The sequence below is a fragment of the Zonotrichia leucophrys genome, chromosome 10, assembly GCF_028769735.1.
Source record: "Zonotrichia leucophrys gambelii isolate GWCS_2022_RI chromosome 10, RI_Zleu_2.0, whole genome shotgun sequence".
NCBI lineage: Eukaryota > Metazoa > Chordata > Aves > Passeriformes > Passerellidae > Zonotrichia > Zonotrichia leucophrys.
Genome location: NC_088180.1, coordinates 20,130,148 through 20,147,453, shown reverse-complemented (window position 1 = coordinate 20,147,453; position 17,306 = coordinate 20,130,148). Strand labels below are relative to the sequence as shown.

The following is a 17,306-nucleotide window of genomic DNA, read 5'->3' as shown; positions in this document are numbered from 1 at the left end:
CTGGGGGGCCGTGCACTGCAGCATTTTGGCATTGGCCTGGGGGCAGCGTCTGGGGGTCCCCAGCCCTGCCAGGCTCAGCAAGGCACTGTGGCCATCTCCATCCTGCCCCAAGGCTGGCAGGGGCAGTGGGCTGAGTGACCCACCCCGGGGCGTTGGGGATGGGGCAGATGGTGCTCAGCCACTGGCACAGTGCAGGGTGTGTGGGGTCAGCACAGGTGTCCCAGCCCCTGTGCCCTGGCTGGCCCCTGGCTCCTGATGCCTGCCAGGACCTGCCCAGCTCTGGGTGCTCCTGGGGGATCACGCTGTGGGTGCTGTGAGTCCTCTGCCCCACAGCACACAGTGAAGAGCCCAAAGAGTGGTGCCAGACTCAGCACTGCCCCAGCTGCTTCCCTGCCACATCCCTGGGCATGGAGGGGGCAAACCCCACCTCACAGGCTGCCCCAGGGAGAGCCAGTTCCTCTGCCCAGGACCCCACTCAGCCCCTCACAACCCCCTCTCCCCACACAGACCACACAGCTTACACGGGTTTACAAAGCACATTGGTTGAAGGGAACTGAACTCAGTGAAAAGATAAAACCAACCACGCGGCACATCTGAAAAAAATAAATTACTTTCAAAATACCATCATTTGCTGGGGCTGGGCTGGGTTTGCCTCCCCCGGCTCCACCGCTGGCTGCAGCTCCAGAGCCGGAGCTGTGGGCGCTGACTGCGCCCTGAGCTTCTATGAAAATACTCTGTTCTGCATCCCAGGGCCTGGCACAGGGCTGAGAGCCCCGGGGGAGTGGGAAATGCAAACCCACCTCCTCAGCGGGCAGGGCTTCTGCCCGTCAGGGGAACCCCTGTGCAGCGAGGGGGGACCCAGGAGGTAGAATAATTAGTGATGCTCATCATCTTGCTCCACAGCAGCCCCTTCCATCCTTACTCATTCAGTGATCTGCTGGGTCACGCCTCCCCTGCCTGCAGCTTCAAGTCAGCAGGTGCAGGGTGCAGGCAGGGGCAGGGGGGCAGCAGCAGAGCCAAGGCAGGTCCAGCAAAGTCTTCTGGACATCCCTGTGTTCCCCAAGCCCAGTGGAAGCCATCCCTCCAGCTCTGGGGGACCTGACTGGGTGCTGCAGCCCCTCTTAACCCAGCAAGCCCCCACAGCCCCACCAGCCTGGGCTACAACATGTTGTAGTAGGCCATCTCCTTCATGGCCTGCTCGGCCAGCGTGTGCTCGTCTGGGGGGTTGCCCACGGCCCCGTAGCCGTAAGAGTTCTCCTCCTCGAAGTCGTCCATCTCCTGCTGGCCATCCAGCTCGGTGTGGTCAGCCCCAGCCAGCTCCATCATGGCATCTAGGAGTCAGCACAGGGACACGGGTGAGGCACCTGTGGGGAGGGCAGCTGCCCCTGCCTGGGCCTGGAGCCCACAGCTCCCCGGGAGCCTCAGCCCTGCAGGATCCGGGTGCCTGTGGGGCAGCCCTTGGGCGAGGAGAGCGAACCCGCCTCGGCCAGCACGGCCCAGCCCGGCTCCAGGGCTGCGGGGCAGTCACAGCGCCGTGCTGGGGACCCACCTTGGCTGTCCAGGCTGATGTCCATCACCCCGTGCTTGACCTTCATGTGCCGGCTGAGGTTGCCCTTCAGGTTGAACTTGCTGGAGCAGTAGGGGCACTTGAAGGGCTTGCTGCCGGCGTGCAGGTGCATGTGCCCCAGCAGGTTGTACATGCGGTTGAAGGACTTGCCGCAGACCTGCCGGCAGCGAGCCCGCGGTCACCCGAGCTGGCCAGGGCTCTGCAGCACAGGCCTGGCCCCCAGGCTGCCCTGGGGCTCCCAGCAACAGTAACGGGGCTGCTGCCCCCCTGCAGCCCCTCCTGCCTCAGAACAATGGGGCTCCCTCCCGCTCTGCATGGGGATGCAGGGCTGGTGCTGCTGGGAGCTCCAGAGCATCCAACACTGCTCAGAGAGAGGCACTGGTTCTCATTCAGCAGCAGCAACGCTCCCACCACAGCTCAGAGCAGATATTCCATGCCCAAGTGAGCAGGGGAGGCATCACAAAGCACTTCCATGCCCGAGGGCTCAGCCTGGCCAGACTCCTGTGGGCACAGCACAGCAGCACCTGTGCTCTCACACCCCAGCTCCACCAGCCCCAGCCCCACCGGTACCTTGCACTTGAAGGGCTTCACAGGCGAGTGCACGATCATGTGGGTCTTGAGCGTCTGCTTCTGCACGAAGGTCTTGAAGCAGATGTGGCACTGGTAGGGCCGGACGCTGGTGTGGATCAGCATGTGCCTCTTCATGTTGGCCTGCAGGGTGAACTCCCGCCCGCACACCTCACACTTGAACTCCTTCACGCCCTGCTGGGGGGAGAGCTCGGGCAGACCCCTGGCACACGAGGGGTGCCAGGAGTGGAGAAGGGACCCCATGGGCAAGGGACGGGCTCCTTGTGCTGAGCACAGCACGGTGCGTATCTGAGAGCCCAGCCTGGCCTGAGCCCAGCAACGTGCAGGGGCTGTGGGTGGGGGCTGGACAGGCTCTGTAAGTGCAGCTGAGGGCCAGCTCTGCTCTGGGGCTCAGCCCAATTGCTCCCCATTAACGAGCCCAAGGAAAAGGGCAAGTACCCCCACACACAGCCTGCCCAGAGGGGCGGTGACAGCTCCCAGACAGGGCTCCCCACATTACCCTGCAGCAGGTCTGAAACTGCCTCCCTGAGGAAGGGAACCCCCAGAAGGGCAGGGGCTGGGTCCCAGGGATCCCCTCACTGCATGTCAGTGACCCCAGCTAACGCCAGCCACAGGTGCTACTGCCCACCTGCACCACCCACCTCCCCCCCGAGACTGGGGGCGCTGGGACACTCTCCTCCACCAGCACCCGCATGCAGAGCTGGCACATCTCCTCTGGGCACGATGAGGGCAGCACCCCAGAGGAGCCTGAGCCCCTACCTTGTGCGTGAGCGAGTGCTGCTTGAGGTGGTGGATCTGGCTGAACTCCATGCCGCACTCGGTGCAGACAAAGGGCCGCACGTTCTGGTGCTTCAGCATGTGGTTCTGCAGCTGGCTGCGGTAGTGGAAGGACTTGCTGCACTCCAGGCACTGGTAGAGCGTGGGGCCCTGGTGCGTGGCCAGGTGCCGCTTCAGCTGGGTGAGCGTGGAGAAGTCCAGGCCGCACTCCACGCACACGTGGCAGCGCCCGCTCTCGTGCTTCACCTCGTGCGCCTTCAGCTCGCTGGGGTAGGCGAAGCCGCGGCCGCAGAAGCGGCAGCTGTAGGGCTTGATGTCGGTGTGCAGCAGCATGTGCCGCTTCAGGTGGCTGGTCTGCGTGAAGGCTTTGCTGCACACCCCGCACTTGTGGGGCCGCGTGCCCTGGTGGGTCAGCAGGTGGGTCTGCAGGTGGCTGGGCTGCTTGAACAGCTTGTTGCAGTGCGGGCAGGAGTGGGGCTTGATGCCGTTGTGGCCCAGGATGTGGGTCACCAGGTTGTACTTGGAGGTGTAGGACTTCTCGCACATGCGGCACTGCCAGCGCTTCTGGCGGTCGCCCGCCTCCACCAGGTAGGAGTCATCGATCTGCACGTTGATGTCCAGCCGGTCCAGCTGCGCCTTCCTGCTGTGCTCGCTGGTGCCGCCGGCCGCCTCCAGCTCGCCCGGCTCCTGCCAGACACAGCCCTGCTCGCTCTTCACCTGCTCGGGGGACGCCGGCGTGGGGGCCTCGGCCTCCCCGGGGGACGGAGCCCCCGCCTCGAAGGTGCCCGCGGTTTGTGGGGCCCCCCCGGTGCCGCCGGCCGGGTCGCTGCCCCTGCGCCGGCGCTCGCTGCCCTCCGGCTCCCGGTGCCGGCGCAGGTGCCGCAGCCGCCGGGGCTTCCTGCTGAAGGTGCCCAGGTCGATCATCTTCACGGCCCCGCTCTGCACCGCCGGCTCCTGGCTGGGCTCTGGGGGCTGCGGCGCGTGGCCGTGCTGCCCCTCGCCCTCCTCGTCCCCGGGCACCGACGCGCTGTACGGCGGCTCAGCCTCCACCTCGGCCTTCTCACTCTTGACCTTGGGCATCAGCCTCACGGGCGGCCTCTTCCTCCTGCGGGCATGCTTCTCCAGGGAGCAGTCTGCTTCCAGGGCGTCCTCGTCCTGCCCATCCCCAGGCACCTGCTCCTCTCCCTCGGGCTCCCCCGGCTCCGCGGCGGCATTGTCCAGCTGCTCCCCGGCCAGCCCCGGGAAGAAGCCGGTGGGGGTGACGGTGGCGCCGAGCAGCTCATTGTCGGACACCAGGCCCAGCACGGCAGCCTGTGCCAGGGACAGCACCACCACGGCGTCCGTCTGCGTCCCGCACTCGCTGAACCGATCCATCTCTCGCCGCCGGCCTACGCTGTCATGGCTGAGGGGGAGAGACACGGCCCTGAGCCCCTGGCACCCGCCAGCACGGACACCGTGCTCAGGGGCTCAGCCAGCCCTCACTGCCCTCCCCAGGGAACCGCAGCCCCACAGCGGTGATGTCCCCAGCACCACAGAGCCCAGGATGTGGGGACACAGCGGCCCCAGGGCTTCCCACTGTAGGGCTGGGGCGAGGAGGGGAGCTGGGATCCGTGCCCACCTTCAGCCTCTCCGGATGGGCTGTTACTCTGGCTGCTTGCGTGCCCTCAGGCTCCTAGAGTGACTCCAGGGAACCCAACAGTTTGGGAACAGCTGAGTGTGTGAGTGTGGCTCTGAGCCCCAGCAGGAGCAGCAACAGCACAGGGAGCATGAGGGACGGGGCCCAGACCCACCCGGACAGAGCCTGGCAGTGGGGCTGGCACAGCCCTGGAGGCTGGCACGCTCACCCAGTGCCACCACAGCACCCTCCCCCAGTGGGGACAGCCAGGGGCTGCCGCTTCCTCCTGCTGAAGGAGTGTTCTCCTAAATACAATTATGCCTGCAGCTACAACAAAGAAATCTTGCGGGGGAGGTAAAACGGATAAATTCTGAGCCGGATCCTGTCACAGTCCCAGGAGAACCCCAGAGCATGAGGAGATCGTGGGATGAACCTCCACCTTGGAGAAGGGAAAGCCCACAGCGCTGGGCAGCATCCCTGCAGCCAGCTCGGCTAGAGGGACACCGAGCATGGCTGGGATGTCGGCCTCTCTCTCCGTGCTGCAGGCAGCTCCTGCTCCTGCCCAGCCCAGGAGTGTCCCCTCATGCCACTGCCCTGCGCCCCCAAACACAGCATGTGGCAGGGGAGGGGATGGGGAAGGGACGGAATGGGGAAGGTCCAAACCAGAGTGAGAAAAGACAGAGAAGGGAGCAGCACCAAGCACAGGGGCCTGGCCGCCCCCAGACAGAGTACCGGGTATCCGGGGTACCGGGTCCCTCCTCAGCTCCCTGCCATCTGCTGTGCCACCGCGGGGCTGGCACTGGGCACAGCACGGGGGGCTCCTGGGCCCGGGTCAGGGGGAGCCGGGGCCGGGACCCTGCCCAGGCCAGAGCTGCCGGGGGAAGGTCTCAGCCAGGTACCCCGCCTGCCCGGGCACCCCTTCCTCCCGGCGGGCAGGGACACAGCGGAGGGGACATGGAGAGGAAGAGGATGGGGGCGGGAGGAGGAGGAGGAGGAAGGGGATGAGGGGAGCACCAGTGCGGAGGCAGCGAAACAAAGCGCGGAGTGGGGGAGGGCGGCGGCGGGAAGAGGAGGAGGGCTGGGAGGAAGAAGGGCGATCAGTCAGGGAGGCGGCAGCTGGCGGGCACGGAGCAGCCCCGGGGCCGCACCCCGCCAGCTGCGAGCCCGTCCCGCGGGGCCCCGAGCTCCCCGCAGGCAGGGGGACACGGGAGGGGGGACACGGGGTTGGGGACACGGGGTTGGGGACCCAGCTGCTCTCCCCACGAGCCCAGCAGGGCAGAGGCGTGGGTCAGTGCCCCCCCAGCACGGCCATGGGTCTCTGCCCCCCAAAACAAGCCCCCCGAGACGAGAACAACGCACCCACATGTTCCCCAGAGCAGTACAGAGAACCTTACAGCCACCCCAAAACAGAGGCTTTTAGGGGAAATAAGTGCGGATTCCTGCTCTGGGCAGCGGGAAGGGGCCGCGCTGCCCTCTCAGCAGGAAAGCCGAAGCCTGCGCTGCACAAACCTCTCGGCGCTGGTCTCCATCGCGCCCCGAGCCCGGCACACGCCGCAGGAGCTTCGCCCGGAGCCGCAGCTGCACAAACAGCACCGGGAGCAGGAACAGGGCGCAGGCACCGCCGCACTTCCCGCTCTCACTTCCCTGTCCGCGCCGCGGGACTCGCCGCGGCAGCTGGAAACACCATTTCACCATTGCCCAACGCCCCGGCACTGAGGGGGGGTCACGTATTCCGGCTGTCCCGGGACAGCGCTGCCCGCCCCGCTGCCAGCCCCATCACCGAGCAGCAGCGTGCCCAGGCCGGGGCACGCCGAGCCCCGAGCGCCGCACGGGCTCCCGTCCCCAGCGGGGACACCGGCAGGGACCCCGCAGCTCCCCCTGCCCGGCCCGGTGCCTGCTCCCCAGCCCCTCAGCCCCGCGCTCCGGGCCCCTCCGTGCCGCTGCTGGAACCGAACGCTGCTCCAGCCTCAGTACCCGCAGCTCTGCAGGGCCGCCCTCTGCGCCAGGCGCGGCTCCCTCCGGCTCAGGCCCCCACTGCCAGCCCTGTCCCACGGGGGGGACACAGGCAGTGCCCGCTCCCAGCCCACTCACCCACCTCCCCTGCCATGCACCTGGGCCAGCACTGGGGCCTGCGGGCCCTGAGCGCTGGGGTTGTGAAATTTGGGGCTCTTTCTTCATTTCTCCTCCCACTCCAAGGTTTAGTTTTGGTGCAATCTCTGCTCCCGTGTTTCCCAACACATCAGGGAAGATCCAGCTCTGCCCTGGCACATCCTGCAGACCCTGCCCTCCCTTGGCCTGGCTGCCCCCTCAGAGTCTCCACCAGCTCCTCACTCACCACCTGCTCACCCACAGTAGGTTTTTTTCATGGCTTTCACTTCTTTGTGCTATTTTACTTCTATTTCCCTCTCTTGCTCCATGGTTAGCTCCCCAAACACTCACTTCTCTCTCTCTGGGTCTCTGGCAGCAGCATCTGCACACCAGGCTCTCCACTCCCAGCACATTCCTTGCTGGATTCAGATTTCCCAGCCACCAGGCTAAGTGCTGTGTCTGTGGACACATTTCCCTTCCCTTTGCTGTTTTACCTCCCTTGGTTTCACCCACCTGCCCAGTCCTTGTGCCACCCCACCCGGCTCCTCAGCGAGCACCACCACTCTAGAGATAAGAGCCTGGTAAATCCCCAGCTGGGCAGCATGGATTCAAACATTTCATCTGGCCCACAGCAGCCTCACCTTGGCACCCACAGCTTTGCCTGTAACACCTGAGACCCAAAGGGTCTGAGCTAAGGGAGCACCCACAGCCCAGAGCCACCCAAGCCACGGCTCCAGCGCAGCTCTGGGGGGGAGCACGGCCCCAGCTGCCCCCCAGCCTCCAAGGAGGGGCTAGTGACCAATTAATGACCAATTAGTGACCAATTAGTGACCCTTGTTTGCCACCTGGCCCCACTCCCAGCTCCCCTCAGCAGCCCAGGGGCAGCAGCACCCACCAGCCCTCACCCAGCCATTGCTGCAGGGAAGGGAGGCCCAGTGCCCAAATCCAAAGGGTTTGGGGATGGATTTGAGCTCTCCCAGGGAGCAGCAGCCCCCGGCAGGCAAGCAGGAGCCCACCCAGCCTGGCAGGGGCAGGGCAGTGCCCAGTGCCAGTGCCCAGTGCCAGTGCCCAGAGCTGGCACCTGCAGCACTTTGTGTCACCCGACCCTGCACAGCTTCCCAGGCCGCCTGACAAGCCCGGTGCCACGGCACAGAGGACATTTAGGACCTGCTCCTGGCTACCCCCATTGCAGGATCCCCATTGCAGGGCCCCCATTGCAGGGCTCTCACTGGGGAAGGGGGGAGTAAAACCTGTTCAAGACTTTTTACCAGAAAATGGCTGATAATGTATCTGATATTTGTGAGAAAACCTTTGATTTTATTTTCCTTTCTTTCTCAAAAGCAGCCTTCATTTAAATTTAATAAAGGGGAAAAACAGGCTTTCATCTTGCCTGCAGATTTCACATAAAGCTGCTCAACCCCCCACAATTCCAAAAAGAAAAATGTTGTTCTCCTGAAAATTGCAACTAAAATTATTCTTAAACACGACCCAGCACGTCTGCCCTGCCCCAGCCCAGGGATTTGGGGGTCACCTTGGCTGCACTGCTGGCCCTGGCTCTTGTTGGTGCTGTGTGCCAGGGGCTGACCCACACAGTGGCACCACACACCGTGGCAGAACTGAAACTGGCACTTCTTGCCCCAGAACTGACCCTGGTGCAGAGGAACTGCTGGAAAAATGAGCCAAAGCTCTGAGAAACGGGCAGGAGCCGCAGAAAACAAACACCTGTTTAAATTCAGTCAGTGCCTCCACACCAGATACTGTCAAACTACATTTTCAAAGGAAAACTTTTGTTTTAAGGAAAACTTCTCCAGAAGAAAGAAACCTGCACTGTCAGCGGCTCAGGGAGCCACAATCCCCAGGCAGTGACACCACAGTGTCCCTGAAGCGCCTCTGGGTGCAGGAGGAGCAGCCTCTGGGGGCTTTGGCTTCACAGGACAAGGGACACAACCTGGGGCTTGCAGAGGGATGCTGGCAATGTTTTAGTAAACATTCCACGGAATTGGGATATTCTCACTCTGATCTGTGTCCATCAGCCAGAGGTGAATATTTGCCCCTTTGAAAATGTGTGGTTATTGGCAAACTCTCACTGGGAGGGAAAAGGGAATGGTTCCAAACAGCCAGAGGGTTCCAGTGCGGCAGAACAAGTGTGATGAGCACAGAGCTGCCTGGTTCCTCCATTATCTGCCCGGGATCCGGGATCCAGCCCTGGCACTGGGGTGAGCGGGTCAGGCTAGGGACAGCAGCAGGGGCTGCAGCTGCTTGCTGCAGGGGGACAGAGCTGCCATCCCAAATGCTCTTCCCACACACAGGCACCTGTGCCGAGCTGTGACACCCCCTCCTGCTTCCCGTTCTGCTGGAAATTCCCCTTTTCCTGCTTCTGACACTGGGGCTTTATCCCTCTGTGCCTCCACCCCTCTGCCGCTCCATCCCTCTGTTCCTCCATCCCTCTGTTCCTCTCTGTGCTCCCCCATCTCTCTGCTCCTCCATCCCTCCATCCCTCTGTTCCTCTCTCTGCCCCTCCGCCCCTCAGCCCCTCCATCCCTCTGCCGCTCCATCCCTCTGTTCCTCTCTCTGCCCCTCCGTCCCTCCATCCCTCAGCCCCTCCATCCCTCTGCTCCTCCATCCCTCTGTTCCTCTCCGTGCTCCCCCATCTCTCTGCTCCTCCATCCCTCCATCCCTCAGCCCCTCCATCCCTCTGCCCCTCCATCCCTCTGCCCCTCCATCCCTCTGTTCCTCTCTCTGCTCCCCCATCTCTCTGCTCCTCCATCCCTCCATCCCTCTGCTGCTCCATCCCTCGCTCCCCACCCCCCGTATCCTCTGCTCCTCCATCCCTCCATTGCTCCCTCATTCTTCCCGTTTCCCTGGCAACGCCCATCTCGCGCCGAGATCTGTCCCCTCTCTCCCTCTTATCTTTCTCCTCTCTCTTTCATCTCTCTCCTAATCTCCCTCTCCATTCTGAACCTCTGTCCTTTGCTTCCTTTCTCTCTCTCTCCCATTTCATCTCCTCCAATGCCTTCTCTATCTCAGGGTTACAATTATTTGGATCTCACTTTAAAGGAATGATCTGTTTAATTAACCACGGGCCCTGGCCCTGCTCTGCCCTCCCGCAGCCCACACCCAAAGGTGGCCAAGGACAGTGGGGTGACAGTGCCCTGCACCCTCCTGCAGCCCCTGACCACCCTGACCTGCAGCCCCTCTGGCCCAGCCTGGACTTCTCCCAGAAGAGACGGGACAGGTGATCCCTGAGGGCCCTCCAGATGTGGGAATCCCTGACTCCATGATCCCAACACAGCCAGCACAGAAGTCAGCAGCTGTCCCTCCAATTCTGTGTGACAGCAAAACAAGGGGAGACCACAATCCACGTGGAAAAGGTGTTTCCTGAAAACCAGAGTCCTGGCTGCATCCATTGGGCAGGGGGCAAGGGAAAGGGGAGGAAGGCAGGTGGGTCTGGGGGCAGTGAAGGGGCAGGGAAGGGAGCCTGGCTCTGACTCGGGGTCCCTCCATGGCACCCCTGAGTGGTGGCACAGCCAGGTCCCTCCATGGCACCCCTGAGTGGTGGCACAGCCAGGTCCCTCCATGGCACCCCTGTGCGGTGGCACAGCCAGGTCATTTCCATGGCACCCCTGAGCGGTGGCACAGCCAGGTCCCTCCATGGCACCCCTGTGCGGTGGCACAGCCAGGGCCCTCCATGGCACCCCTGAGTGGTGGCACAGCCAGGTCCCTCCATGGCACCCCGTGCGGTGGCACAGCCAGGAGGCCAGCAGAGCAGGCCTGTGGCCACCAGAGCTGTCCCTGCTCAGGGAGGTCTCGTTGGGAACCTTATATGGGCTGAGCCAGGGCAAATGCTGGGGTGGTCTGTGAGCAGGCAAAGGTGCACAAAAACCTCACCAAAACCTCACCAAAGTGCATCAACACCCCTCCAAAGCCCCACTGAAGCTGCCCCAAAGCCGCCGGCGGTTCATGCCCAGAGTGGTGCCCAGGCAGGGAGCGTTTGGGAAGGGGATTCCTCTGGGCCCCACCTGCCTTCCCAAGGAGCTGCTGTGCCTCAACACCTCCTCCCTCAATGTGCACAGCAAACTGATCATGCTCCAGGCCTGCCCTTCCAGCCCTCCTGCCCTCCCAGAGCACAGCACCAGGGCAGCGGGGACAGCGAGCAGAGCTCTGGGGGCACCTGGAGCAGAGACGGCCCAGCCTCACCTGCTGAGGCTCACCTGCTTTCCTCAGAGCCACGGGACCCCCGGGCCCTGGGCAGGGCTGTGGGACCCCTCCTGTCACTGCTCTGGGGAGCCTGGCACCTTGTGTCCCTCTGGCCTGAGCGCAGGGACCGGGCACACTGAGGGGCACCCACACAGCTGGCACCTGCACAGCTGGCACCTGCACAGCTGTCCCCTGCACAGCTGGCCATGCACAGCTGGCACCCGCACAGCTGTCCCCTGCACACCTGGCCATGCACAGCTGTCCCCTGCACACCTGGCACCTGCACACCTGGCACCTGCACAGCTGACCATGCACAGCTGGCACCTGCACACCTGGCCATGCACAGCTGTCCCCTGCACAGCTGGCACACCCCTCGTGTCCTCACGGGCTCCCTGTGTGAGCCCCCCACTCCCCTTTGGAACAAACCCTCCCTCAGTCCCCCTGCACGCAGGTGTGTGCTGCAGCAGAGAGCCCCAGGAGCTGCCCTTGGGGATCGTGGTCACCTCATCCCCACAAACGCTGCTGCCCCGAGCCCAGAGGCAGCAAGAGCCTCCAAACCAGGTGAGGGGTGTGGGGAGGCTGAGGGCGAGGGGCTGCTGCTGCCTGGAGCCCCTCTGGCAGCACAGGCCCCGGTGCTGGGGTTTGGGACCAGCAGTGAATGGTTCTCCAGGAGCAGGGAGGGCCCCAGCCCTGCCTTCAAAGGCTCCACACAGAACCCCGGCTCTGCCTTGGAAAACAATTTTTGCTTTTAAACGAAATAAACAGGGAAAGAAAAGACTTTCAAGTTCCTCCTTGCTGCAACGGCTTCTCCCCGGCACAGTCCCTTTCCTCTCCGAAAATAGCCGAGCTATTCAAAAGAGATGCGAGGAGAAAAAAAGGAACTGAATAGAGGAAAAGGGAAAGAAAAAAATGGAGCCCCAAGGGGGTGGAGAAAAACAGAATGAAAAGACAGCAAAAGTAAAGAAAAGGGATGAAAAATAAAGGAGGGGGAAGAGAGAGACAGACAGAGGAGCTTTGAAAAGAAAGAATGCTGCCAGGCTGAATACAGGGAGCAGGAAAAAAGGGCCCTGAAAAGAAAGAGCCGGCTGGAATGACCTCTCATTCAGGGCTGTGCCAATCACCGCCGCGATGGAAATCCTTTCTTCTTCCCTGCATTCTCTCTCTTTCCAGCGGGGGCAGAGGGAAGAGGAAGAAAGGGGAGCTAATTCTCAGCATAGCAGAAAATAAATCTGCTCTTTGCGGAGCCCCTGAAAGGCGCCGAGGCGCTGACAAACCCAGCACTCACACACACACACAGATGGGGACAGCACGAAAGGGACTCAGCAGTGGGACTGCCTTCACCACCTCACTGTCGGCTCCTCTGGGCAATGCAGGAGCAAACACCCCGGGCAAACCAACCTGCAGGAACGAGTGTGAGTCCAGGTCAGCCCAAAGCCTTGCAGGAAGGATCAGGGCTGGCTGTGGCAGAGGCAAAGCCAGGCCCTGGTGCTGTGCTGGGCCCTGCAGGGAGCAGGGGGCAAGCGTGGGTGCAGCCCCTTTTGCCCTGAAATCCCTGCCAGCACCCAGCCCTGCCTGGAAGTCCCAGCAGGGCTGGGTCTGTGCGCCCAGCACTGCCCTGCTCCCTCGGCATCCTCTGCAGAGGCAGGGTTAACAGAGCCGGGGTGTGGGATGGACCAAAGCGCCCAAAGGGCCCAAAGGAACCGAGGTGCAGGGCAGAGCAGGGCTGGGATGGGGGACAGAGGGAGATGGAGCCCCCGGGACAGCAGGTGCCCTGGGACAGAGCCAACAGACCCGGGCGATGCCACCCGACCCCAGGGCAGCCCGGGCTGAGGGTGACAGGAATGCCTGAGCCCCTGTGGCACCGGCCCTGCTGAGCTCCTGCTCAGGCTGCGGTTAATCACAAACTGCTGGGACTCTGGGGCAGAGCCATAAACGTGGCCAGAGCTCTGAGGAGACAACACACGGGCAGGAGGAGCTCAGGAATCCTGGAGTGTGCTGCCCAGCTGGCTGTAAAAGGGGAAAATCAACCCAAAATGGTACACATGGCAGATGTCTGTCACCCCAGAGGGAACACAGGGATGCGAAAGAGCTGCTCTGGTGCAAGGGAAGATCCCCACAGTGGGAAGGGTCTCACTCGAGGGTGTTACTTTCCAGAGCATCTCTGCCCTTATGCCTGGAACAATTTCAGTTTTGGTATTTCCATGTGTGGAGCCCTTCCATTCTGCAGGACAGTGGCTCCTGGTTCTGTCCCTGTGTCCCCAGGCTCTGTCCTGTGCTGGGCTGCGAGGACAGAGAAATGGAAACCCAGGGCTGGCACAGATCCGGGCACCAGGGGCACTGAGGAAGGTGAACACAGCAATACCTGTGCTGAGGGGTTCAGTGTCCCAGGAGCACCCCTGAGCCCTGCAGCCCCGATGCTGCCCCCAGAGCCCAGCCCCAGCACACAGGAGCCTCAGCACAGCACAGGCAGCTCCCACTGCTCTCCTGCAGCTCATCCCAGCCTGGAGAGAGGGATCCTGCAGGGCTGGGGCTGCCAGGGCTGCTGTGCCCACAGCCGGGCATTGCTGAGCTCTGCCACCCTCCTGTCCCTAAAGCAGGGCTGCAATGCCAGGGCTGCTGTGCCCACAGCCGGGCACACTGAGCTCTGCCACCCTCCTGTCCCTAAAGCAGGGCTGCAATGCCAGGGCTGCTGTGCCCACAGCCGGGCATTGCTGAGCTCTGCCACCCTCCTGTCCCTAAAGCAGGGCTGCAATGCCAGGGCTGCTGTGCCCACAGCCGGGCACACTGAGCTCTGCCACCCTCCTGTCCCTAAAGCAGGGCTGGGTAATGAGTTAATCACAGCTGAGGGGCGCTAATTTGAGCGTGATAATTAACACTCAAGCGGGTAATGTGCCACGCGTGTGCCTGCTGGAGGCTGTGCTGGGGAAGGCAGGGGCTGCAGGGCAGGGACACCCACACACAGCGAGTGCCACCTCGCACAGCCCCAGGGGAACACAGGGCAGGGAACCAGAGCTTCCCACCACGGCAGGAGGAGGCACGGCAGCAACTGGGGCGCACTGAGCCCCTGGCACCCCCGCCAGGCTCTGGGCTGCCCACCTGGCACTGCCCCGCTCCCACTGCCCAGCAGCACGGCTCCCTGGCGTGTGCCCCCGTCACAGAACAAACCCAGCTGCACAGCTGCCAACACCACTTCCACTTTCCCATCCCCAGGGTGGGAAACGTTTCAGATCCCTTTCTGCACAGCCGAGCAGGTCAGGGACGAGTGTTTGGAGGCTGGGCTGGACAGATGGAGCAGGAGGCACCGGACAGAGGTCCCTGCTGGTGGCAGTGCATGAATTCCCAGCCAGGGCTGACCCAAGCCAGGTGAGGGGGACACACATCCCCTTACGGCCCAGAGCCAGCTGTGCTGCTGCCCCCACAGCACCAGGTCTGTCTGCATGGCCAGCACCTCTGAGACCCACAGAGCAGAGCCCTCGGCTGCTGCTCACAGGGCCAGGGTGAAATGCAATTCCCACTTATTGCCCGCGTGCTTTTGTGGGTCATCATGCTGCGAAAGCTCCTGCAGGGCTCCTGACTCCGGGCAGAGGCCAGGATTTTACACAAAAATACACATATTTACCTTTTGCAAAGGAGTTGGAAGAACGGGTCTGGCACTGCTGTGCAGAGTGTCAGTGGCTGGACAGGGCACAGGGACAGAACCCGACACCCCTGGGAGCACTGTCCAGGGCCCTGCAGCTTGGGGCTGTTCCTGAAAACAGAGCCAGTGCTGGGTGAGCCTGGCCTGGGGGCACCGGGGGCACTGGGGGCACTGGGGGCACTGGGGGCACTGGGAGGCACTGGGGGGCACTGGCATCTGCTCAGCCAGCCCAGGGTGTCCCTGACTCTCCCAGCCAGCCCAGGATGTCCCCAATCCCCCCCAGCCAGCCCAGGGTGTCCCTGGTGTGCCTGGTCATCCCTTGGGGAGGCTCAGAGCAGGCCAGGCTGCCCTGAGGCTTCTGTGATCTCAAAGGTCCTGCCAAACCAAAATGGTTCCAAGGAGAAGCTCTCCCTTCAGAGCAGCCCCCCACGGGCTGGACAAAGGGAAAGCTCCCACCCCTGTTCTCCAGCTTGCTCCTGGGCTCCAGTGCTGAGCCCAGGGGAACTGGAAACCACCCAGTCCCCAGTTTAACCCCCAGGGCAGGGCTGGGGCTGCGGGACATGGGGAGGGCCCTGGGATGGTGGGTGTGGGAACAGACCCGGGGTGAGAGGAGGGGAAAGCAGCCGGGAGCTCACCAGGATTAAAACTTGAAAGCGAAAGAGGGGGAGAGACAGAGCTGGTTAAACCGGGATAACACGGTGAGAGGGACAGGGTGCCAGGAGGGAGGCAGAGAGGGGAGAACGCCTGACACCACAGAGAATGGGCATGAGACAACGCTGCTGCTGCTGCTGCTGCTGGGGAGAAACAGGAAAGACAAATTTAGAGGCAGTGCTCTCTTCCTCTGGAAGCTCTGCCCGTCCTTCCTCCCCGTTCTCCTTGTCCAGGTCAGCCCCAGCACGGGCAGGACGTGGGCTCCAGCCTGGAGTGGCTCTGAGGGCTGGGGCAGTGCCAGCCGTGCCCGGGGGGACCTGGGCAGTGCTGGGGGGCTCAGGGACAGCGAGGGCTCTGTGCAGCCCCTCACCGTCCCTCCCTGTCCCACCCTGGGCTGCTGGTGGCTCCCACCCGCAGGCCCCAGGAAATTGCTGTCCCACAGCTCCACATGGGGCTGGGCACTGCCCGGGCACCTGGCAGCTCCCCACGGAGGAGAAGTGGAAGTAAAACAATGAGCAGGGCTGCGTGCTGCTTCCTCCTGCCCACACTGCCCAGCACGGCCCTGCCCGTGCCAGTGTCTGCAGAGGGGACACCTGCAGGGTGACCCAGGGCTCCTTCAGTGCCCAAGGGGCTCCAAGAGAGCCAGGGGGGACCGGGGACAGGGACCTGGAGTGCCAGGAAGGATGGCATCAGACTGACGGAGGGCAGGGCATTGTCACAGGCTGCCCGGAGAAGCTGTGGCTGCCCCAGCCCTGCTGGTCCAGCTGGATGGGGCTTGGAGCAATCTGGTGATGGATCTCCAGGGCCACAGGATGCGCCCTGTCCCACCAGCCCTCCCTGCTCTCACAGCCACGGCGCTCCCAGCATTGTCCTGGGTTATCCCTGGAGCCACTCTGGAGAACATTCACCCGAACTTCCTGCCAGTCTGTCTTTGCTGTGCGCAGCAGAGCGCCCAGGCACTGGTCACTTTAACTAAAACCTGTGGCACTCGGCAGGGAACATTGCCCAAGCACTCTGAGGAGCAGGAGGTGACAGCACAGGACACTGCAGAGCCACCCACAGGTGCTGACACACTGTTCCTGGTAATTTGCACCAGAAATACCCGACTGTCACTCAAACAACAGATGGACAGCTGCAAGGGAAGGCCAGGAAGAGTCAACACATGTTTCTCCCCTTTCATTTAAAGTTTGGGGCAGAAAGTTCATCACTGCTTGCTCCCTTCGGGGGGAGAGCCCTCTGTTGAGGCTGCAGGTGGGGGAGCAGAGCAGCCCCTGTGTGCAAACACAGAGCCCCAAACACGCAAACACAGACCCCCATGTACACACAAACACAGACCCCCATGTACACACAAACACAGACCCCCATGTACACACAAACACAGACCCCATGTACACACAAACACAGACCCCCGTGTACACACAAACACAGACCCCATGTACACACAAACACAGACCCCGTGTACACACAAACACAGACACCCATGTACACGCAAACACAGACCCCATGTACACGCAAACACAGACCCCCATGTACACACAAACACAGACCCCCATGTACACACAAACAGCCCTCCTCCACAGCTCTGAGCAGCACCTCCCTCCCCTCTGACACGCACATTTCACCGTGCTTGGGCTGAGGGAATGCAGGGCACGGGCTGTGCCAGGGCTTCTCCCACACCAGCCCCACTGCGACCCACAGCCAGGGGGAGGAGCAGGAGGGGAGGGGTGCAGGGGGCTGAGGGGAAAATGTGGGACGGAAGAACAAAGGGAGAACAATGACCATGGTCTCTGTGCCCTAGGCCAAGCCCTTTGGGAAGGGCATGACCCATCCTGAGGGCTCCAGCCACAGGCAGCACACAGGGACAGGATGGGCACTGCTGGCACTGCTGGCACTGCTGGGCACTGGTGGGCACTGCTGGGCACTTCTGGCACACCCCATCCCAGCCATCCTGCCGCATTCCTCCAGCCCCACCGCCCCACCTCCGTGGCACCCGTGCCCTGAGCAGGCAGCTGGGCATTCCAGGAGCTGGCACCTGAGCCCAGACAGGGGCACTCTGTGGGGCTCGGGGAACCAGGTCTGGGAGCGGGCGGCAGAGGCCACAAACCCAGCAGAAGCCCCCCTGGCACAAGGCTGCCCCTCATGCCCGCCCCGGCTCCGGGCTGGCAGCCCCAGGGACGTGCCCAGAG

The 17,306-nt window shown here is 62.9% G+C and overlaps 1 protein-coding gene across 3 annotated transcripts; it reads right to left on the bottom strand.

The window, feature by feature from the left end:
* Positions 1-521: 521 nt before the first annotated feature.
* On the bottom strand, positions 522-7,584 carry ZNF710 (zinc finger protein 710). 3 transcript variants are annotated; one of them, XM_064722172.1, is made up of 5 exons: positions 7,277-7,584; positions 2,915-4,334; positions 2,138-2,332; positions 1,550-1,724; positions 522-1,331 (listed from the first exon to the last, which is right to left on the bottom strand). In XM_064722172.1, the coding sequence occupies exons 2-5, from the start codon at positions 4,304-4,306 to the stop codon at positions 1,159-1,161; spliced, it is 1,935 nt and encodes a 644-aa protein (XP_064578242.1). In that variant the 5' UTR covers positions 4,307-4,334; positions 7,277-7,584; the 3' UTR covers positions 522-1,158. The 3 variants fall into 3 exon arrangements, with proteins under 3 accessions (XP_064578242.1, XP_064578240.1, XP_064578241.1); XM_064722170.1 differs by lacking the exon at positions 7,277-7,584 and adding an exon at positions 6,057-6,403; XM_064722171.1 differs by lacking the exon at positions 7,277-7,584 and adding an exon at positions 6,057-6,337 and having other exon boundaries at positions 2,138-2,329.
* Between the last annotated feature and the right edge of the window lie 9,722 nt (positions 7,585-17,306).